This window comes from Mobula hypostoma, chromosome 2 (assembly GCF_963921235.1).
Source record: "Mobula hypostoma chromosome 2, sMobHyp1.1, whole genome shotgun sequence".
Classification (NCBI taxonomy): Eukaryota; Metazoa; Chordata; class Chondrichthyes; order Myliobatiformes; family Myliobatidae; genus Mobula; species Mobula hypostoma.
The window spans coordinates 247,420,226-247,443,857 of record NC_086098.1 but is presented as its reverse complement, the minus strand read 5'-3'; the positions used below and the strand labels follow the sequence as shown (position 1 = coordinate 247,443,857).

Genomic DNA, 23,632 nt, shown 5'->3' with positions numbered 1-23,632 from the left:
AAATGCTGAAAAGTCTACATCAGATAACAAATCAGTCTCTCCCTCCGAAATCCCGGCCCCAACCACAACCCACTCCTCTCCTTCTTGTGATGGAGTCTGGGCCAGTGTTTATTCCTCATCCCCAGACGGCCCCTCGACAGGTCACTGGAACTGCGTTCTCGAACTGCTGCTGTCCATGGTGTCTGTGTCGTCACCAACCCCTCCCCCTACCCCCAATTTCCACAGAACGCTCCTCAACCCAGCACCCTCACCCACACACCAACCGACCCCACGCGTGGTTGGGATGTGGACGGGAACCGGGGACACCAATGTGGTCACAGGGAGAACCTGTGATCTCCACACGTACACAACACAGAGCCTGAAAAGGGGAGATAATATATAACAGCTCCTTACCACTCCACACACATGGACAAACATTTCAGATCAACCTGGGTCTCTGGGGCCACGAGGATGCAGCTCTACCCACGACACCACCGAGCATCCACAGGACGGAAGCCCCTCCTGGTTTGTTTATAAATAAGGTGGCCAGTTGGCCCATCCAGTCTATGATGGCTCACAGAGCAGTTCCCCAGTTTTCCGAATTAGTTCGGGAGAAAGTGAAAAGAATAAACAATTGGACGATTGGCGAGTGAGTGGTCGATAGCCTGCAGGGACTCACAGGCCAATGGGCCGGCTGTCCTGTCCTGTATGACACTGAGTTTCCCAAGAACTACCCCCCAGATTCTATAACTCACCCACAGAGGACAGGCAATTCTGGGGTTGGCCGAATTTGCAGCAGAGAAACCGTTGTGGATTATCCTGGGGAAACGTTCCGTGTGGAAGGGAGGGGAAGTTCATGGAGAGGCCAGTAGCTGCCATTCTGGACCACTCAGTAGATAGCCTCGTCCATGTTATCATCACTGTCACCACCAAACTCCTCGCCATTGTCAAAGTAGGACATAACGTAGTCCGTTTCCTGCAGGGGGACAGAGAGGAAGGACATCAGGGCGAGGGGAGAGAGGGGGTGGGGAAGGCAGCTCAAGGTGGCAGGGAGCTGGAGGAGAGCGGGGGTGGAGGGGAGGATCGGGACTGGCAGCTCCCTGCAGCATCACAGGACCTAAAAACCCCTTTCCACATTTACACTTGTGTATTTGAAGAACTGTCACCTGCAGACATTGTGAACACTGAACAACACAGCACAGGAACACATCCGTTCCAAATCTCTCCTGCCTGCACCTGACTGACATCCCTTCATTCATGTGGCTCTTACACACCATCGCAATATCTAACAGCCTCTTACACACCACCGTAACATCGAACAGCCTCTTACACACCAGCGTAACATCGAACAGCCTCTTACACACCAGCGTAATATCGAACAGCCTCTTACACACCACTGTAACATCTAACAGCCTCTTACACACCAGCGTAACATCTAACAGCCTCTTACACACCAGCGTAACATCGAACAGCCTCTTACACACCAGCGTAACATCGAACAGCCTCTTACACACCACCGTAATATCGAACAGCCTCTTACACACCACCGTAACATCGAACAGCCTCTTACACACCAGCGTAACATCTAACAGCCTCTTACACACCACCGTAACATCTAACAGCCTCTTACACACCAGCGTAACATCTAACAGCCTCTTACACACCAGCGTAACATCTAACAGCCTCTTAACACACCAGCGTAACATCGAACAGTCTCTTACACACCAGCGTAATATCGAACAGCCTCTTACACACCATCGTAATATCGAACAGCCTCTTACACACCAGCGTAATATCGAACAGCCTCTTACACACCAGCGTAATATCGAACAGCCTCTTACACACCAGCGTAATATCGAACAGCCTCTTACACACCAGCGTAACATCTAACAGCCTCTTACACACCAGCGTAACATCTAACAGCCTCTTAACACACCAGCGTAACATCGAACAGTCTCTTACACACCAGCGTAATATCGAACAGCCTCTTACACACCATCGTAATATCGAACAGCCTCTTACACACCAGCGTAATATCGAACAGCCTCTTACACACCAGCGTAACATCTAACAGCCTCTTACACACCAGCGTAACATCTAACAGCCTCTTAACACACCAGCGTAACATCGAACAGTCTCTTACACACCAGCGTAATATCGAACAGCCTCTTACACACCATCGTAATATCGAACAGCCTCTTACACACCAGTGTAATATCGAACAGCCTCTTACACACCAGCGTAATATCAAACAGCCTCTTACACACCAGCGTAATATTGAACAGCCTCTTACACACCACCGTAATATCGAACAGCCTCTTACACACCATCGTAATATCGAACAGCCTCTTACACACCAGCGTAATATCGAACAGCCTCTTACACACCAGCGTAATATCGAACAGCCTCTTACACACCAGCGTAATATCGAACAGCCTCTTACACACCAGCGTAACATCTAACAGCCTCTTAACACACCAGCGTAACATCGAACAGCCTCTTACACACCAGCGTAATATCGAACAGCCTCTTACACACCACCGTAATATCGAACAGCCTCTTACACACCATCGTAATATCGAACAGCCTCTTACACACCAGCGTAATATCGAACAGCCTCTTACACACCAGCGTAATATCGAACAGCCTCTTACACACCAGCGTAATATCGAACAGCCTCTTACACACCAGCGTAACATCTAACAGCCTCTTAACACACCAGCGTAACATCGAACAGTCTCTTACACACCAGCGTAATATCGAACAGCCTCTTACACACCAGCGTAATATCAAACAGCCTCTTACACACCAGCGTAATATCGAACAGCCTCTTACACACCAGCGTAATATTGAACAGCCTCTTACACACCACCGTAATATCTGCCTTATCACCACCCATGTTGATAACATCCTCTGACCTACCTAGTATGGCAAGGTGGGCTCTTAACCTTCCAATCTAACACACTGTGATCTTGCACCTTATTATCTGCCTGCACTGCAGGTTCTCTGTAGCTGTTACACTTCATTCTGCATTTTGTTATTATTTTACCTCAATACACTGTGCAATACTTTGATCTAAATGGACCATGTACAAGACAAGCTTTTCACTGTATGGTGGAGCATATCACGATAGTAAACCAATTCCAATACAATACTCCAAGTCACAAAACAATTTCCTTATCTTTGCACTCCACACCCTGACCTATAAAGACAAGCATTTACTTTATTTACATTTCTATCCACTTGCTTGGACAGTTTCTGAGAGTTACGTACTTGCACCCTAACATGCCTCTGACCAAAAGAACCACTTCAGTGATGAGGGCCAGGTCCCCTCCCTCTGTGCCGTGTGGGGAAAGGCGGGCGCGGCCACTCACCTCCTCGAACTCCTCCTCGTCATACTCCTCCTCGTTTTCTTTCTCTTCCTCCTCCTTCTCCTGCTCGCCTTCCTCCTCGGAGCTGTGAGCTTCCTCCTTCTTCTCCAAAGTCTGGGAAAAGTTTGTCAGGTTAGAACACTGAGCAGTTTGACGGAAGCACCCTTCTCTCCCCGTTTCCCTGCAGTGTCGACGTGTATAGCTGGGAGACTATACTGCAGTTCACATTTGTCTATCTGTACGAACGGGGCGCACAGTACGATTGTGGTTAGTGTAACACTTTACCAAGCCAGAGATCTGTCACTGCCTGTCCGGAGTTTGTATGTTCTCCCTGTGATTCGTCCCACAGACTTTCCAAGGATGTACCAGTAGTGAGTTATGGGCACGCTCTGTTGGTGCTGGAGGTCTGGTGACACTTGTGGATGGTCCCAGCGCATCCTTGGACTGTGTTGTTGACGCAAACACATCACGCTGTATGTTTTGATGTACATCTGACAAATAAAGGTAATCTTAGACAGAACCGTATGCCAGACGAGCTTTTCACTGTACCTCAGTACGTGTGACAATAGTAAACCAATTCTAATTCCAAGCTCTCTCTTCAGCCCCGAACAACGATAAGCCAATTCCAGTTCATTGGTGGGTCAGCTGCTTGAATTCCTGGGCATTACCATCTCGGATGAGCTGTCCTGGGCCCCACACACAGATGCAATCACAAAGAAGACACGCCAGTGTCTTTGCTTTCTTAGGAGCTTAGCGAGGTTCAGCTTGTTACCGAACACACCAACAAACCTCGACGGATGCACTGTTGGAAGTTTCCAGACGAGTCACACTGCCGCGGTTCCAGTGCACAGGAACACAAGAGGCTGCAGCAGAGAACTGAACACAGACCTTCCCACCACTGCCTCAAGGAAGCAACGTCCATCATCAGGGAACCCCACCATCCGAGCCAGGCCACCTCCTCACGGCTCCCAGTCGGCAGGAGGTACAGAAGCCACGTAAACCTGAAGTCAAACTCGACCAGACTCAGGAACAGCTACCTTCTGACATCCATCAGGGTCCTGCAGAACCCGAATTACTACCTGAGCGAGGGAATACCACGGACAACTGCGGACTTGTCTCAGGCTGTGTCTTTTTTCCTCTATTGTATCTCTGTCTGTAGAATTGATGTTTATTTTACATTCAGTGTGTATCCTGTACCTCTGGAGCTGTTTTTCACCCTACCTGAGCCTCACCATACAGGTGCACAGGACAATGAATTCCACTTGACTAGGCAGTCCACTTGTGATTCAGCAGCGATCAGAGGGTCCTCCAATCACAAACAACTACCTTAATTAGATTTAGATTCTGTTTGGAGAATGGAGGGGAGGATTCCTCATTAAAACATCCAAGAACCTAGACGGCGTGAAGTTTCCACCAATGAGAGAATCTTGATTAGAAACATAGAAAACCTACAGCACAATACAGGCCCTTTGGCCCACAATGTTTTGCCGAACATGTCCTTACCTTAGAAATTACCTAGGGTTTCCCATAGCCCTCTATTTTTCTAAGCTCCATGTACCTATCCAGGAGTCTCTTAAAAGACCCTATCGTATCCGCCTCCACCACCGTTGCCGGCAGCCCATTCCACGCACTCACCACTCTCTGCGTAAAAAACGTACTCCTGAGATCTCCCCTGTACCTGCTTCAGAGGAGAGATAGTTATGGTGGTGCTGGGCCAAGAGCGAGTGATCTCTGGAATTCTCAGCTGCAGGTGATGGTGGAGGCTGGATCACTGGGGCGGGGAGAAAGAGGGGGTTTCAAGAGGAGGTAGACAGACTCAGAATCAGATTTACACCATGCAACGTTTGTTGTTTTGTGGGAACTGTACAAGACAAAGACATAACATTACAAATAAATGGTGGTGTAACAGTTAGTGTGACACTGTTGGAGTTAAGTTGTTGGGTTGGTGGGTGGTGTGGCCTGTTCCATGCTGTATCCCCAAATAAATCAATGAGTAAAATCCCAGAGAAAGAGTAACCCTATTCTCGTTCTATGCGTCTTCAGACAATGCAAATTCACAGTTATGCGTCGAACCTATTTCTCCCAACTGCTCTTTATATGCGTCCAAAACTCAGTTATGCGAGGATGTTGGGACGAGAAGCGCCACTTTCCTGCCAGTACAAGTCACGTGCACACGCCTCACAGTCTCACTCCTGCCAGTCTCGCATTGGTTTTGGCAGCGTGTGGATGTGCGATCTTGCACTCTTAAACTTCTGTTCTTATTACCTACAGTGCACTGATTTTGTGCTTGAAATATTTAACTATGCCTCCTAAGCGTCCTATGTCGAGTCCTGGGCCATCAGCCAAGCGGCAGAGAATCGCTTTAACTCTTGAAAAAAAGTTGGAAATTATAAACAGGGCTGTTTCAGGTGAAGGTAACACAGCCCCGGGGCGCTACTTCAGACTGGGTGAGTCCACGATCAGAAACATGAAGAAAAATGCTGAGAAAATAAAAAGTGCAGTGATTGATTCATCGCAGTGTCTTCAAAGATTGTTACCAAAGTGCGTAACCCGATTATGACAAAATAGAGAAAATGTTGAGTTTGTACATCGAGCATGAAACAAAGAAATAAATGACACTCAGTTCCGATCATCTTCGTGTGAAAACTTTGGAAATTTATGGTCACCTTTGTTCAGAGGCTAGTGAGGAAGTGTCAAGTGATATTGTTAGCTTTAATGCAAGTAGGGGATGGTTTTCTAAGTTTGTTAATCGTCACGGTCTTCACAACTTAGCTGTGTGTGGTGAGCAAGCTCGTGCTGACCACGAAGCTGCTGAACGCTACCCTTTGCAGTTGTGGGCTATGATAGCTGAGTTGGGCATCACACCACTCGACCAAGGTGTGATATCCACATTCAAGGTGTATTTTTTACGGCAAACTATCTCTCAGATGCTGCAAGCCACGGACGATTTTGAAAATCCCAGGAGTTTACCAACGGTGAGGGAATGGTGGAAGTCCTTCAACATCAGACATGGACCCACGTTTAGAACAGAGTCAGCATTTCAGTCGTTCCCTGCAATTAATCCTTCTTCTCTGCAAGCAAATTTATGCTGAAAAACAAAATGCTGCCAAGCAAACTACCCTCACCACTTTCTTCAAACCGGTGTCATCTCCTGCTGCCGGCAGTTCTGAGAGTTCTGTGAGTCTTCCTTCACCCCTTGCTGTCCTTGATGATCCTGACGACACACAACCATCCACCTCATCCCTGTAAAGCTGCCCAACACCACAACAACCACTCACCTCCCGGAGCGGACACATCTGCCACTGTTGGTGAGTACTGTATAGTCATAGTCATACTTTATTGATCCCGGGGAAATACTTTCTATGATTTACTATGATTTAAATTGATGAAATATGATATGAATGTTGCCTTGTGGTACTGCTTTTGTGTCGTATTGAAAATGTGAATAAATTGCAAATAAAACATATTTAGGAAGCCCTCCAGAACGCATCCCTATTTTCTCCATTTAAATAATTATTCACTTATGCATTTTCCAGACTATGTGTCGACTGCGAGGAACGTATCCTCTGCATATAACGAGGATAGGGTGTTCTGAGATAGTGTTCCCGGATCTGACAGAGGAGGGGAAGAAGCATCAGCAAGGGAGATGAGGTTGAGTACAGGGCTACGGTAGGAAACTTTGTCACATGGTGTGAGCAGAATTATCTGCAGCTTAATGTGAAAAAGACTAAGGAGCTGGTGGTAGACCTGAGGAGAGCTAAGGTACCGGTGACCCCTGTTTCCATCCAGGGGGTCAGTGTGGACATGGTGGAGGATTACAAATACCTGGGGATACGAATTGACAATAAACTGGACTGGTCAAAGAACACTGAGGCTGTCTACGAGAAGGGTCAGAGCCGTCTCTATTTCCTGAGGAGACTGAGGTCCTTTAACATCTGCCAGACGATGCTGAGGATGTTCTACAAGTCTGTGATGGCCAGTGCAATCATGTTTGCTGTTGTGTGCTGGGGCAGCAGGCTGAGGGTAGCAGACACCAACAGAATCAACAAACTCATTCGTAAGGCCAGTGATGTTGTGGGGATGGAACTGGACTCTCTGACGGTGGTGTCTGAAAAGAGGATGCTGTCCAAGTTGGACAATGCCATCTTGGACAATGTCTCCCATCCACTACATAATGTACTGGGTGGGCACAGGAGTACATTCAGCCAGAGACTCATTCCACCGAGATGCAGCACAGAGCGTCATAGGAAGTCATTCCTGCCTGTGGCCATCAAACTTTACAACTCCTCCCTTGGAGGGTCAGACACCCTGAGCCAATAGGCTGGTCCTGGACTTATTTCCTGGCATAATTTACATATTACTATTTAACTATTTATGGTTTTATTACTATTTACTATTAATGGTATTACAATTAACTATTACAGTTTTATTACTGGTGCAACTGTAACGAAAACCAATTTCCCCCGAGATCAATAAAGTATGACTATGACTATGGTCCTCAGTGCGGGTCTTCAGGCTACGAAGAGTTTAGAGCAGACGTCTATGGTCGTACACTCTGACTGGGTGCGGAGCTTCCAACGCACACAATCGGCAACACTGCAGTTGCAGAGGATGGTAGAATCAGCCAGCTCCATTACGGACACAAACCTCCCCACCATCGAGGACAGCTTCGAGGTGGAGAGCCTCAAGCAGCTGTGACACATCATTAATCATTGAGGACGCTCACCATCCGGGAGATGCCCACTTCTCATTATCGCAATCGGTGACAAGGTGCAGGAGCCTCCAGTCCCTCACAACGTTTCACGAACAGATTCAAGAGAATAACCAGGGAGTGGGTAGGACCACGCAGGGATATAGGGGGGACCATTTGCCTGGATGTGAGTGAGGCACCTAATGAGTACTTTGTTTCAGTATCTACCACGGAAAAGGACACGGAGGACCAGGAGATCAGAGCTGAGTGCATGAATCCATTAGGGTGTTTAAAGGTCAAGGAGGAGGTGTTTGTTTGGCCTCCTGAGGAGTATTAAGGTGGATAAGTCCCCAGGGCCTGATAGGGGCTTTTAAGCGATGTTTACATAGATGTGAGGACATTAGTTTTTGATTTACAATGTGGTAGGCTGAAGGGCCTGTTCCTGGGCTGGTACAGTTCTACTGTTTTACACTGCACAAAAACAACAAAACCTCCCGAAGGACGTCAGTGATTATAAACTTGCTTCTGATCCTCCCGTAGCTTAATAATGAGAAGGCATGTTCCAGGTGATGGATGCCAGCCCCCTAAGGCACTGCCTCGTGAAGACGCCCTCGATGGTGGCCTTTCGGATGATCAGGGAACTGAGGGTGACGGAGAGCTGACGCAGGAGGGGAAACGCGGCCTGGGACACATCAGATGTGATCTTACTGAATGGAAGATCAAGCCAGGGAGGCTGTGAGGCTGACTTCTGCCGTCTTCTAATGCTGCCCTCCTCCCTCACCAACACTGCTGACAAGCCCCCCCCCCGCCCCACTCAACACAAGCACCCCGCACCACCCTACCTCCAGCTTTTTGAAGATTTCCTCTTTCTCCACGCTGGTCCGGGGTTTCAACTTCCGACTGGGAACTGCCATCTCTGCAGAGGGTTAAAGGAATAGAGTGGGTACGTGCACAGTGAGCTGCAGGGATAGGTTCACACCCTCCTCCCACTGACACCTCCGTCACACCCACCCGCACACCCCACTTGGCATGCACACGCCCTGACAAAAACTATCAGGAGGCGAGCTTCTGATAAGACAGGAGGTCCAAGGGAGCGGGCAGGGCCCAAAAGACTGACAGACAGACAGACAGATTGTCTCTGGGGGGGTGGGTCCTTATTGTTTCGGAGTGGGAGATCTCAGTGGCCAAGAGCAGTTGGGGCCCTCGTGGATGGACAACTGGTCCCCAGGTGTGGAAGGGACTATGATGATGGACAGATAGACTCGGACTGGGAGGGGCCACGGTAATGGACAGATAAGTTCATGGGACGGAGAGGGGCTCTGGTGATGGAAAGAAGGCAGGGAATGGCCAGGGTCCTGCTGATTGACGGGTGGTTTGGAGGTGGCGGGGATCCTGGTGGTGATGATGGTCTGGCTGTTCAAAGCTGTTCCCTCAGACCCACTGGTCAGTTCTCGCGGACCCTGCCGCCGGGCTGCCCACACGTATCTCAGCCTCCCCAACTCCTCCACACTCACTGTCCTTCATCGGCTTCCGGATCCGGATCTTCAGCTCCCGTGGTAACCGGCGCCAGTCTGAAATGACACAGGTCGGCAGAGGAAAGCTTTAGAGAAGGCCCAGAGGAGATTTACCAGCATGTCTTATGAAGGTAGGGTATTTTCTCTTTGGAGAGAAGGAGGATGAAATGTGGCTTGATAGAGATGTACAAGATAAGAGGCATAAGCCAGGTGGATAGAGACTTTCCCCAGGGAGGATATGGCTAATGTGATTAATGTGATTGGAGGAAAGTTTAGGGGGGTGTCAGAATGAGATTTCTTGTCACACAGAGAGTGGTGGGTGTGTGGAACTCTCTGCCAGAGTGGTGGTAGAGGGTCATGAGAGACTCTCAGATGGGCACATGGATTAAAAAAATTAGAGGTCTATGTGGAAGGGAAGAGTTAGAGTTAGACTGAGCTTGTAAAAGAGCAGCACACACTGTGGGCTGAAGTTCCTGTATGTTCCATGTTCTATGATCTATGAAGATCCTGTATGTTCTATGTTCTATGATCTATGAAGATCCTGTATGTTCTATGTTCTATGATCTATGAAGATCCTGTATGTTCTATGATTGGTTTGGTGGGGTTCAGCGGGAGCCCGACAGGAGGTGTCCAGCTCCAAGCCTGTCTCATTGTAACACACAGCAGCCTGGTAGACAGGTGAGGTCCCACACCAATGGCTGACAGTTTGAACAGGGAGGACATTCAGCCCCTCCAATTCTGCTCCCCATTCTATAAAATCCCAGCCGATCTGACCATAGCCTTTCCTCAAACTTACAGTCCCATGATGATCGAGAGTTGACCTTTCTGCCTTAAAAATACTAAAGACTGTTTACACCCCCATTGAGGAAGAGAATTCCTCATGAACATCTACTCGACTGCTATAAAACTACGATAAAACCTCACAATCTTCCTCGTTATGATCCTGCACCTTATTGTCTGCCTGCACTGCACTTTCTCTGTAACTGTTATACTTTATTCTGCATTCTGATCTTGTTTTACCTTGTTCTACTGAAGGGGAGGGGAACATCGACTCAGACCGTGAGAGGCCCTGCGTCAGGCATTTTCATGCCTTACAAGGCGCAGATTGGAAGTCTGTGTGGGTCGCCACTCCTCACACAGACACTAGAGCAATGTGTGGTTAAGTGCCTTGCTCACGGACACAAACACGCTGCCACAGCTGAGGCTCAAACTAGCGACCTTCAAATCACTAGACGAACGCCTTAACCACTTGGCCACGTTCCCAACACAAAGCACTGTGTAATGATTTGATCTGTATGAACAGTGTGCAAGACAAGCTCTTCACTGTATGTGTGACAACAAATTAACACTATTACCTCTGGGCCTCTCTGTTCTACAACACGGTCCAGGACACAGAAAACTTTGCCAGATTCCATGGAGCTGAGTTCACATTTCCTATATTTGTCTGCACCAGAGACACTGCAGCCTCCTCTCCACTGACTCCATTTGCTCTTCTCAGCAAGCAGTCAGTATAATCAAAAACCCCACACTCTCTCTTCTCCCCTCTCCCTTCAGGAAGAAGATGCAAAAGCTCGAGAACATGTAGCTCAAGGACAGATTCTATCCGCTGTTATCAGATTATTGAATGGTCCCTGCGCAGAATGAGCTGGATGCTTGACCTCCCAATCTAGCTCATCGTGGTCCTCGCACCTCGTTGTCTGCCTGAACTGCACTCTCTCTGTAACTGTAGCATTCTTCTGGATTCTGTTACTGATTTACCCTGTTCTACCTCAATGCACTGTAATGATCTGAAATGTATGTAAGACAAGCTTTTCACTGTGACAATGATAAACCAATTGCAACACCTCCTCTTCTCCATCGGAAAGGAGTGACCCATTTGTTTAAAAAAAAGTGATCTGCTTCTAAATCCACCTAGTAGAGAAAACATCCTCTCCTCACCCACTTTGTCAGATCTCTTAGGATCTTGTGTCTTTAAATCATAAAGTGATTTAAGACTGGAAAGGGCCTGTCCTGCAGTGAGAGGTGGGGGGGGTGGTGGGTGGTGAGTGGGGGTGTGTGTGTGTGTGAGAGAGAGAGAGCTGTGTGTGTGAGTGTGAGGTATGTATGTGTGTGTGTATGAGAGAGTGAGGTGTGTGTGTGTGTGTTAGGAATGGGACTTCTTTTGGCTGTTATTGTTTTCATGCTCATGTTCTGTATTGTTCTACTGAACGTGTGGTAACACTTGTGAGCTGCCCCCAGCACATCCTTGGTTGGTTGTTGACACAGCAACCGACTAACTCAGCACCCCCACACATCTCTGGGAATATGCAGAACACTCCGCTAATTGGGAAGATGTTCAAACTCCACACAGAGAAGGTCAGAGGTCAGGACCAAACCTGGGTCTCTGGTGCTTGATGGAGACGGGCAGCATCGAGAGAGGGATGGTAGCTTCGGAGGAGTGAATTTTGTCTATGTCACCCTGATGCTTGGGTTACACACCCAGAGCAGCAGACCATTCAGCTACGGAGTGAGACAGGACGAGACGGGCGAAAGGCTGCTCACATACCTGGGTTCCACTCAATGGTGTTGTCTGTTGGGCCGGACGACTGGTACTTGTCAGAGTAACGCTCGATATCTGTTGAAACAGCACAGTGGGTGAGGGGGGCAAGAGGAAACCCCGAAGTTGTACCACATGAAGCTTGATCCATGACCATTCTGCACTGGGTACTTTGTGCTTTTTCTCACAGTTACCACAACCGCTGCTGATCACAGCAGGGAGGTGCCTGTGAGAAGCTTGGGAGTTGGTGACCTGGGCGATCGAGAAGCTCCATCTCCCTGCTGGAAGAAACTAGCCTTGGGGTTAAATCTGAAATTGGGGACAGGCTACCAATCTAAGAAAATAAACACTCAGTGGCCACTTTATTAGGTACACCTGTACACCTGCTCGTTAATCTAATCAGCCACTCGTGTGGCAGCAACTCAATGCATAAAAGCACGCAGATGTGGTCAAGAGGTTCAGTTGTTCAGACCAAACATCAGAGTGGAGAAGAGGGTGATTTAATTGACTCTGACTGTGGAAGGATTGTTGGTGCCCAATGGGGTGGTTTTAGTATCTCAGAAACTGCTGATCTCTTTTGGATTTTCACACGCAGCAGTCTGTAGAGCAGGGGCCCACGGACCCCTTGCTTAACGGTGTTGGTCCATGGCATAAAAAAGGTTGGAACCCCTGCTCTAAAGGTTACAGAGAATTATGCAAAAACAATAAAAACATCCAGTGAGTGGCAGTTCCTTGCTAATGAGAGAGGTCCAAGGACAATGGCCAAACTGGTTCAAGCTGACAGTAACTCAAATACGCTGAAGAGCGCACCGGGTTTCACTGCTCTACTTCATAACGTGGCCAGTGAACGTAAATAAAACACTGGGTTTTTTTTGAGTGATTTCTTTTGATCAAGTTTTGGGATTTTGAGGGAATTGGATAAAGAGATCAATTTCTTCTCAAATCTGAGCAGAGTAAGAAAGATCTGAATGTTTCTCATGCTGGCAGTTAAGCTGGTGTATAAACAGCAACTTCTGAACAGGAGTTCAGTCAGCCAGAGAAAGAAAACTAAAACTGAGGGGTGCCCTTATAGAGGTGTATAACATCACCAGGGGCTTATAAGATTAGGACGTACCGTTGTTTTAATCCCCAGGGAAAGGCAGCGATCTTCGTCACCCGCCTGCCCGAACCCATGCAGACGGGCACACTCAACTGATGGTGCCCACGTGCGCAGAGGCACCTCCCTCAAGCTCAGATACCCCAGACGGGTGGCATTTCTTTTACCAGGACCTTCTTGTAGCCTGGATGTGGTTGCTTCCAGTGGGAACGTTCCCCTCATTAGCAGATCACTCCATGGTATGAAACCACTACCCCTCAACTGCCTGTACAGGGGTGGCGAGCCTGTGGCACGCGGTATAGAAAGTGGCACGTGCAAAATTTTTGTTGGCACACGGTATCCAGTGCCACCCCCTCGATTTTTTACACCCCACCCATAATAAAAAGATACGTAGTGATTATCTTCAATGCAGAATGAAGCAGCAAATGACTTTCTACAAGCCAAGGGCAGTGAGATGTTTTCACCAAATGTCTCAGACACTTGGCACCAGCTAGATGTTTACAAGAGCCCATGACATTGGACGATACCGCTCAGATTTTGCGCACTGTTACTATTTGCATAGCAAACGGCTGGGCCAGTTGGCATTGGCTGTGCTCTGTTATTTTTCTCTTCTGTCATTTGTGAGTGACAGTGAAAATAACAGTAAATATAACAACACACAGAAAAGTTGCTGGTGAACGCAGCAGGCCAGGCAGCATCTCTAAAATGATGATGCTGCCTGACCCGCTGCGTTCACCAACTTTTCTGTGTGCTGCTTGAATTTCCAGCATCTGCAGAATTCCTGTTGTTTGCCTTTTTAAAAACAGTAAATATAACATGTAGTTTAGCCTGTCTATGAGTATTTTTCAGGTAAGCATAAAAACTATGTTATGTTAGCTAGGTTTATCAGTGAGACATTTCTAAATTGTGTTATTTTTCACTTGGTTTTTAAAAAGATTAATATGAATTATATTGAAGTTTTTGTAAAGTGATTCATTTATTTCAGTTTATGGCTGTTATACTTCAAAGTAAAATTTATTATGTAGTAAACGCTATGTAAATATTGCCATATACTACCTTGAGATTCATTTGCTCGCACGAAAATAAAGAAATAAAATATAATTTACAGAAAAATATACATATGAATAGTAAATCAATGAATACATCTAAGTAAACAACAGGACTCATCATTTTCCCTTAAAAAAACATCCATAATTACTGATAATGGCTCCTTAAGTTTGTCCTAGCTGGGGGAGGGGGTGTGGGGAGTAATGGGGATAAACTCCCACTACCTATTAAATGCCCCCAGTGGCATGTGTCACAAAAAACCTCTGGAAACCAAGTCCACCGCCTGGCCTTCGTGTGTGGCTTAGCCCAGAGGAAACGTTTCGACTGACAGAAGAATAGGCAAAGACAGGTTACTGGTGCCTTAAAATCAGTCGCTTCGAGTAAATTGGGCTCGTCAGCTATGGTTGGCAGCTCATCTGGGAGGCAAACACTCCGCTGCCTTGTGGCTGTACCCAGTCACGGGGAAGGCTTTGGGAATAAACCCCAAGGTAAAATCCAAAGTTGGAGTCCCTAAGGCAGTCCTACACTGAGTTCAATGCTGACTGGCAACTTTGTGATGCTGCTGGTGCCAAACTGTATCGGTCCCTGCCGTTCATTTAGATTCTTCAGCTGCATGGAGAGGGGGAGCAGCTTGCTCTCCGTATCGTACTGCCCTGGCTTGTGTGTCACGTAGACAGCTAGGATGCAACATCCATGCTTGACCCTGATCAACGGAGGGCCCCCAATTTTCTCTGCTCAAAATCACCATGACGCGAGAGAATTTTTTATAAGTTTATCACTAAATTGGACACACGCTCTCAAAAAAGAGTCACCACCCCATCCTTAAGATGTTTTCCAAGATTACTGTAACTTCAAATGGACTCAGTGGCCAACTGAGAGCAGACACAGACACCCAGGGTACCTTTCTTGGGGGCGGCCGGTTTGACATAATAGGGCAGGTTCTTCATCGCTCCCCGCAGTTCCTGCTTCAGCGCCAGCATGTACTCCGCCTCCTCGCCCGTCTGCAGGGGCACCGCCTTGAACTCTAGGGACTGAGGCAGATGGAAGGTTATACAGATGGCCAGCAATGGGCTGGGGGGAGAGGAGGGAGGGGCAGGGGTGAGGGTGAGGGACAGTAGGGGTGAGGAGGAGGTGGGAAGAGGCAGAGGGATAGGGGCAGATGGAGGGGGGATTGAGGGGTGGAAGGGCAGGGGAGATGGGAAGGTGGAGGTGACGGGGTGGAAAGAGGGGAGTTGGTGAAGAGAGAAGATAGAGAGGGAGAGAGATTTGACAGGGAGAAGAGATGGAAAGAGGGAGAGGTGGTGGAGAGAGAAAGAGAGGGAGCGGGAATGGGGAAGAAGGGGAAGAGGGGAGGGAGCAGTGAGGGGAGTGGGGAGGAGGAGGGAGAGGGGGGAGGAGGAGGGAGAGGGGGAGGAGGAGGGAGAGGGGGAGGAGGAGGGAGAGGGGAAGGGGAGGAGGAAGGGGGATATAGGGGGAGGGGGAGGAGGAAAGGGGAGGGGATATGGGAAGGAGGAAGGGGAGGGGATATGGGGAGGAGGAAGGGGGAGAAGGAAGGGGGAGGAGGAAGGGGGGATATGGGGAGGGGGATGAGGGCAAGGGGACGGGGATGGGGAGGGGGAGGGAGATGAGGAGAGGGGAGGAGGAGAGGGGAGGAGGTGAGGGAGGAGGGGAGGAGGTGAGAGGGAGGGGAGGAGGTGAGGGTGAAATGGTGGGGGAAGGGGTGAGGGGGTGAGGGTGGAATGGTAGGGGGAAGGGGTGAGGGTGAGGGGGATGAGGGTGGAATGGTAGGGGGAAGGGGTGAGGAGGGGGATGAGGGTGGAATGGTAGGGGGAAGGGGTGAGGAGGGGGATGAGGGTGGAATGGTAGGGGGAAGGGGTGAGGGTGAGGGGGATGAGGGTGGAATGGTAGGAGGAAGGGGTGAGGGGGTGAGGGTGGAATGGTAGGGGGAGGGGCTGAGGGTGGAATGGTAGGGGGAAGGGGTGAGGGTGAGGGGGATGAGGGTGGAATGGTAGGGGGAAGGGGTGAGGGTGAGGGGGATGAGGGTGGAATGGTAGGGGGAAGGGGTGAGGGTGAGGGGGATGAGGGTGGAATGGTAGGGGGAAGGGGTGAGGGTGAGGGGCATGAGGGTGGAATGGTAGGGGGAAGGGGTGAGGGTGAGGGGGATGAGGGTGGAATGGTAGGGGAAGGGGTGAGGGTGAGGGGGATGAGGGTGGAATGGTAGGGGAAGGGGTGAGGGTGAGGGGGATGAGGGTGGAATGGTAGGGGGAAGGGGTGAGGGTGGAATGGTAGAGGAAGGGGTGAGGAGGGGGGTGAGGGTGGAATGGTGGGTGAGGGTGGAATGGTGGGGGAAGGGGTGAGGGGGAAGAGGGTGGAATGATAGGGGGAAGGGGTGAGGGGGTGAGGAGGGGAATGAGGGTGGAATGATAGGGGAAGGGGTGAGGGGAAGGGGTGGGGGGAAGAGGGTGGAATGGAAGGGGGAAGGGGTGAAGGTGAGGGTGGAATGGTAGGGGGAAGGGGTGAGGGTGAGGGGAATGAGGGTGGAATGGGAGGAGGAAGGGGTGAGGGGAATGAGGGTGGAATGGGAGGAGGAAGGGGTGAGGGGAATGAGGGTGAAATGGGAGGAGGAAGGGGTGAGGAGGAAGGGGTGAGGGGGAAGGGGTGAGGAGGAAGGGGTGAGGGGGAAGGGGTGAGGAGGGGTAAGGTGATGGGGACGAAGAAGAGGGGGAATTGTGATGGGGACGAAGAAGAGGGGGAATTGTGAGGAGGGTGGAAGGGAGAGGGATCAGTCCTCTGGGCACTCACGGGGTACAGTGGTGGGGGCTGGAGGGTGGGTGGGGGCAGCATCTCCCCCTTGCTGATGCCCACCACTTCTACGCTGAAGGTCATTTGACCCCGGCCCCGTCCTCGGCCGCTCATCCTCAGCGTCTCGTCGCACTGCCCCTAGAAGAGAGTGTGAGGCGGAATGAGATCATCAGGAGGCTCACAGCTTCCTGCGACACCCCCGTTTCCATCCTCCGTCAAGGTCACCACCCCGACCCCATTTATCACCCAACCTCCGTACCTCCCACTCTGAGCAATACTCCCCTTTCTTCCCCTCAGAACAGAGTACAGCAGTAACGCTCCCCCCCCACCCCCCGAACTCAGAACAGCATAGCACAGCAGTGGCTCTGCCATATTTAACTAACAGCTTTTGCCTGCTTGGGTCCCCGCATGGTTGTGCAGTAGTCTGCACAATGCTTTACAGCGTCATCAACCTCGGTTCAATTTCCCGCCGCCTGTAAGGAGTTTCGTTCTCCCCGACCGCTGCATGGCCTTCCTCCAAGTCGTCCCACACCCCAGACGTGTGGGTAAGTTGTGGGCGTGCTGTGCTGACACTGGTCACTCTTGTGGGCTGCTCCCAACACATCCCAAGTCGGTGTTGGTTGTTGAAGCAAACGATGCATTTCAATGTGTGTATCAATCTTTCGATGTACAGGTAACAAATACCGCTAATACTGAAATCTTTAATCCAATTCCCTTTGTTCCCTGCAAATTCAATGTGTATCTAAACACTGTCCTATCTGTTGCTACCATTACTCACGGCAACACATTCCAAACCTCCAAAACTTTCTGTGCGGGTCAATAAAATATGTTCCGCGCATCTTTTGAATTCTTCCCCTCTCACCTAAAATTATGCGTCTGGTACATGAAACTTCTCCCCTGGGAAGAAGATCCTCACAACCTACGCTGTCCATACCTCGTTAAATCTGATAAATTTCCCCCAGTTCTCCCCTCAGCCTTGGACACGACAAAGCAAATAATCCAAATTTGTCCGACCTTTCCTCTCCTTGTCCGAATTCTCCAATCCCAGCATCATCCTGGTGAACCTCTTCAGCCAGTCATACTCAATTAAATCCCTCTCTTTTTCTGAAATCACTCTCACCCCCCAGTAACCATCCTTGTCTGTCTCACCCTCTCCAACAGTCTGTCTCCTAAGCTGCCCGTCAGTCTCCTGTAACTATAACCCTCCCCGCCAGTCTCCCCGTAACTATAACCCTCCCCGTCAGTCTCCCCTGTAACTATTACCCTCCCCGTCAGTCTCCTGGAACTATAACCCTCCCCGTCAGTCTCCCCGTAACTATAACCCTCCCTGTCAGTCTCCCCGTAACTATAACCCTCCCCATCAGTCTCCCCTGTAACTATAACCCTCCCCATCAGTCTTCCCCCATAACTATAACCCTCCCCGTCAGTCTCCCCTGTAACTATAACCCTCCCCGTCAGTCTCCCCCGTAACTATAACCCTCCCCGTCAGTCTCCCCCCGTAACTATGATCCTCCCCGTCAGTCTCCCTGTAACTGTAACCCTCCCCGTCAGTCTCCCCCGTAACTATAACCCTCCCCATCAGTCTCCCCCGTAACTATTACCCTCCCTGTCAGTCTCCCCCGTGACTATAACCCTCCCCGTCAGTCTCCCCTGTAACTATAACCCTCCCCGTCAGTCTCCCCTGTAACTATTACCCTCCCCGTCAGTCTCCTGTAACTAAAACCCTCCCCGTCAGTCTCCCCATAACTATAACCCTCCCCATCAGTCTCCTGGAACTGTAACCCTCCCCGTCAGTCTCCCCCCCTGCTGCCCGTAACTATAAACCTCCCCGTCAGTCTCCCCCGTAACTACACCCCTCCCCGTCAGTCTCCCCCGTAAATATAACCCTCCCCGTCAGTCTCCCCTGTAACTATAACCCTCCCCGTCAGTCTCCCCCCGTAACTATAACCCTTCCCGTCAGTCTCCCCCCGTAACTATAACCCTCCCCGTCAGTCTCCCCCCGTAACTATAACCCTCCCCGTCAGTTTCCCCCATAACTATATCCCTCCACGTCAGTCTCTCCGTAACTATAACCCTCCCCGTCAGTCTCCCCCGTAACTACAACCCTCCCCGTCAGTCTCCCCCATAACTATAACCCTCCCCGTCAGTCTCCCCGTAACTATAACTCTCCCCGTCAGTCTCCCCCCCTGTAACTATAACCCTACCCGTCAGTCTCCCCTGTAACTATTACCCTCCCCGTCAGTCTCCTGGAACTAAAACCCTCCCCGTCAGTCTCCCCATAACTATAACCCTCCCCGTCAGTCTCCTGGAACTGTAACCCTCCCCGTCAGTCTCCCCCCCCCGTAACTATAAACCTCCCCGTCAGTCTCCCCCGTAACTACACCCCTCCCCATCAGTCTCCCCCGTAACTATAACCCTCCCCGTCAGTCTCCCCTGTAACTATAACCCTCCCCGTCAGTCTCCCCCCGTAACTATAACCCTCCCCGTCAGTCTCCCCCTGTAACTATAACCCTCCCCGTCAGTCTCCCCCATAACTATATCCCTCCACGTCAGTCTCTCCGTAACTATAACCCTCCCCGTCAGTCTCCCCCGTAACTATAACCCTCCCCGTCAGTCTCCCCCGTAACTATAACCCTCCCCATCAGTCTCCCGGTAACTATAACTCTCCCCGTCAGTCTCCCCCCCCGTAACTATAACCCTCCCCGTCAGTCTCCCCTGTAACTATTACCCTCTCCGTCAGTCTCCTGGAACTAAAACCCTCCCCGTCAGTCTCCCCATAACTATAACCCTCCCCGTCAGTCTCCTGGAACTGTAACCCTCCCCGTCAGTCTCCCCCCCCCGCCCGTAACTATAAACCTCCCCGTCAGTCTCCCCCGTAACTACACCCCTCCCCGTCAGTCTCCCCCGTAACTATAACCCTCCCCGTCAGTCTCCCCTGTAACTATAACCCTCCCCGTCAGTCTCCCCCCGTAACTATAACCCTCCCCGTCAGTCTCCCCCTGTAACTATAACCCTCCCCGTCAGTCTCCCCCATAACTATATCCCTCCACGTCAGTCTCTCCGTAACTATAACCCTCCCCGTCAGTCTCCCCCATAACTATAACCCTCCCCGTCAGTCTCCTGGAACTGTAACCCTCCCCGTCAGTCTCCCCCCCCCGTAACTATAAACCTCCCCGTCAGTCTCCCCCGTAACTACACCCCTCCCCATCAGTCTCCCCCGTAACTATAACCCTCCCCGTCAGTCTCCCCTGTAACTATAACCCTCCCCGTCAGTCTCCCCCCGTAACTATAACCCTCCCCGTCAGTCTCCCCCTGTAACTATAACCCTCCCCGTCAGTCTCCCCCATAACTATATCCCTCCACGTCAGTCTCTCCGTAACTATAACCCTCCCCGTCAGTCTCCCCCGTAACTATAACCCTCCCCGTCAGTCTCCCCCGTAACTATAACCCTCCCCATCAGTCTCCCGGTAACTATAACTCTCCCCGTCAGTCTCCCCCCCCGTAACTATAACCCTCCCCGTCAGTCTCCCCTGTAACTATTACCCTCTCCGTCAGTCTCCTGGAACTAAAACCCTCCCCGTCAGTCTCCCCATAACTATAACCCTCCCCGTCAGTCTCCTGGAACTGTAACCCTCCCCGTCAGTCTCCCCCCCCGTAACTATAACCCTCCCCGTCAGTCTCCCCTGTAACTATTACCCTCTCCGTCAGTCTCCTGGAACTAAAACCCTCCCCGTCAGTCTCCCCATAACTATAACCCTCCCCGTCAGTCTCCTGGAACTGTAACCCTCCCCGTCAGTCTCCCCCCCCGCCCGTAACTATAAACCTCCCCGTCAGTCTCCCCCGTAACTACACCCCTCCCCGTCAGTCTCCCCCGTAACTATAACCCTCCCCGTCAGTCTCCCCTGTAACTATAACCCTCCCCGTCAGTCTCCCCCCGTAACTATAACCCTCCCCGTCAGTCTCCCCCTGTAACTATAACCCTCCCCGTCAGTCTCCCCCATAACTATATCCCTCCACGTCAGTCTCTCCGTAACTATAACCCTCCCCGTCAGTCTCCCCCGTAACTATAACCCTCCCCGTCAGTCTCCCCCGTAACTATAACCCTCCCCATCAGTCTCCCGGTAACTATAACTCTCCCCGTCAGTCTCCCCCCCCGTAACTATAACCCTCCCCGTCAGTCTCCCCTGTAACTATTACCCTCTCCGTCAGTCTCCTGGAACTAAAACCCTCCCCGTCAGTCTCCCCATAACTATAACCCTCCCCGTCAGTCTCCTGGAACTTTAACCCTCCCCGTCAGTCTCCCCCCCCCCCGCCCGTAACTATAAACCTCCCCGTCAGTCTCCCCCGTAACTACACCCCTCCCCGTCAGTCTCCCCCGTAACTATAACCCTCCCCGTCAGTCTCCCCTGTAACTATAACCCTCCCTGTCAGTCTCCCCCTGTAACTATAACCCTCCCCGTCAGTCTCCCCCATAACTATATCCCTCCACATCAGTCTCTCCGTAACTATAACCCTCCACGTCAGTCTCCTGGAACTAAAACCCTCCCCATCAGTCTCCCCATAACTATAACCCTCCCCGTCAGTCTCCTGGAACTGTAACCCTCCCCGTCAGTCTCCCCCCCCGCCCGTAACTATAAACCTCCCCGTCAGTCTCCCCCGTAACACCCCTCCCCATCAGTCTCCCCCATAAATATAACCCTCTCCGTCAGTCTCCCCGTAACTATAACCCTCCCCGTCAGTCTCCCCTGTAACTATAACCCTCCCCGTCAGTCTCCCCCCGTAACTATAACCCTCCCCGTCAGTCTCCCCCATAACTATATCCCTCCACGTCAGTCTCTCCATAACTATAACCCTCCCCGTCAGTCTCCCCCGTAACTATAACCCTCCCCGTCAGTCTCCCCGTAACTATAACTCTCCCCGTCAGTCTCCCCCCGCCGTAACTATAACCCTCCCCGTCAGTCTCCCCTGTAACTATTACCCTCCCCGTCAGTCTCCTGGAACTGTAACCCTCCCCGTCAGTCTCCCCATAACTATAACCCTCCCCGTCAGTCTCCTGGAATTGTAACCCTCCCCGTCAGTCTCCCCCCCCCGCCTGTAACTATAAACCTCCCCGTCAGTCTCCCCCGTAACTACACCCCTCCCCGTCAGTCTCCCCTGTAACTATAACCCTCCCTGTCAGTCTCCCCTGTAACTATAACCCTCCCCGTCAGTCTCCCCCTGTAACTATAAGCCTCCCCGTCAGTCTCCCCGTAACTATAACACTCCTGGTCAGTCTCCCCCATAACTATAACCCTCCCCGTTAGTCTCCCCCATAAATATAACCCTCCCCACTAGTCTCCCACCCCCTCTGTAACCGTAACCCACCAGGTCAGCCACCCCCATAAGTTTCACCCTCCCCAGTTTGCTCCATAACTATAAGCTGTCATGAATCCCTTTGCACTATCTCATCCTAATACAGTTGGAGGACCTGCAGTAGCCTGAACTGACACTTATTTTTGTCTTCCTCCATCAAAGTTCAAAATAAATTTATTATCAAAGTACGTAGATTCTACCTGAGATTCGTTTTTTGTGGGCATTCACAGAAGATACAAACAAATGCAGATGAATGAAAAACGACACATAAAGACTTACTGTGAAAAAAAGACAAACTCTACAAATGACAACAATAATAATAAATAAATAGTAAATAATATTGAGAACATGAGATGTGGAGTCTTTGAAATTGATCCTTAGATTGTGGAGTCAGTTCAGCGTTGGGGTGAGTGAAGTTATTCACACTGGTTCAGGAGCCTGATGGTTGAGGGGTAATAATTGTTCCTGAACCTGGTGGTATGGGACCTGAGGCTCCTGTATCCCTTTCCTGATGGTTGAGGGGTAATAATTGTTCTTGGACCTGGTGGTGTGGGTCCTGAGGCTCCTGTACCCCTTTCCTGATGGCAGCAGAGAGAAGAGAGCATAGGTCCTTGATTATGGATGCTGCACCTACTCCCTCCACTCCTTCAATCTATCCCGCCCCTCCCTCTCTCTCCCTCCCGCTCACCCCATCCCTCTCTCCCTCGGAGGCCCTCCGTACCTCATGCCCCCACCGTGCTCGGTCCCGCGGCAAATACCGCCCGGCGCCGCAACCATCACGCACAAAGGTTCCGGGATCGAGCCGGCACCGGCGCTTCGGCAGACAATGGGCGGGGCATGAGAGTTGACTGACAGGCGGAAGGCGTGACATCGATGGGTGACCGACATGTGATGGGCGGGATCCTGACGAATTACAGCCAATGGGCGCGAGAGGGTCGTGATCGACATACAGTGGGCGGGATCGGTTTCTGCGGCCGCTGGGGTTCAGAATGAGTGAAGACAGGCAGCACAAACACGAGAAAATATGCAGAATCTGGATATCCAGGCAACACAACACAACTCAGCAGGCCAGGCAGCATCTACGGAAGGGTCTCGGCCAGAAACGGCGACTCTTTTCCGTGGATCTACCGGGCCTGCTGCGTTCCTCCGGCATCTGGTGTCGCCTGACTAACGGACAGCTTGTGGGTGGGTCTTAGGTACGTCCCGTTCCGTGATTGGGGCTGCTATTGAGTGATTTCCAATGAC

General features: G+C 50.7%; 1 protein-coding gene across 1 annotated transcript; it reads right to left on the bottom strand.

Annotated features, from left to right (window-relative positions):
* Positions 1–23,614, bottom strand: LOC134343075 (DNA-directed RNA polymerase III subunit RPC7-like). Its single transcript, XM_063041936.1, is given in 9 exon segments — positions 1–955; positions 3,354–3,464; positions 8,883–8,956; positions 9,555–9,611; positions 12,100–12,168; positions 15,135–15,264; positions 17,036–17,173; positions 23,109–23,230; positions 23,233–23,614. Coding segments are annotated over 9 exon segments (891 nt in total). The 5' UTR covers positions 23,336–23,614; the 3' UTR covers positions 1–868.
* Positions 23,615–23,632: the final 18 nt, after the last annotated feature.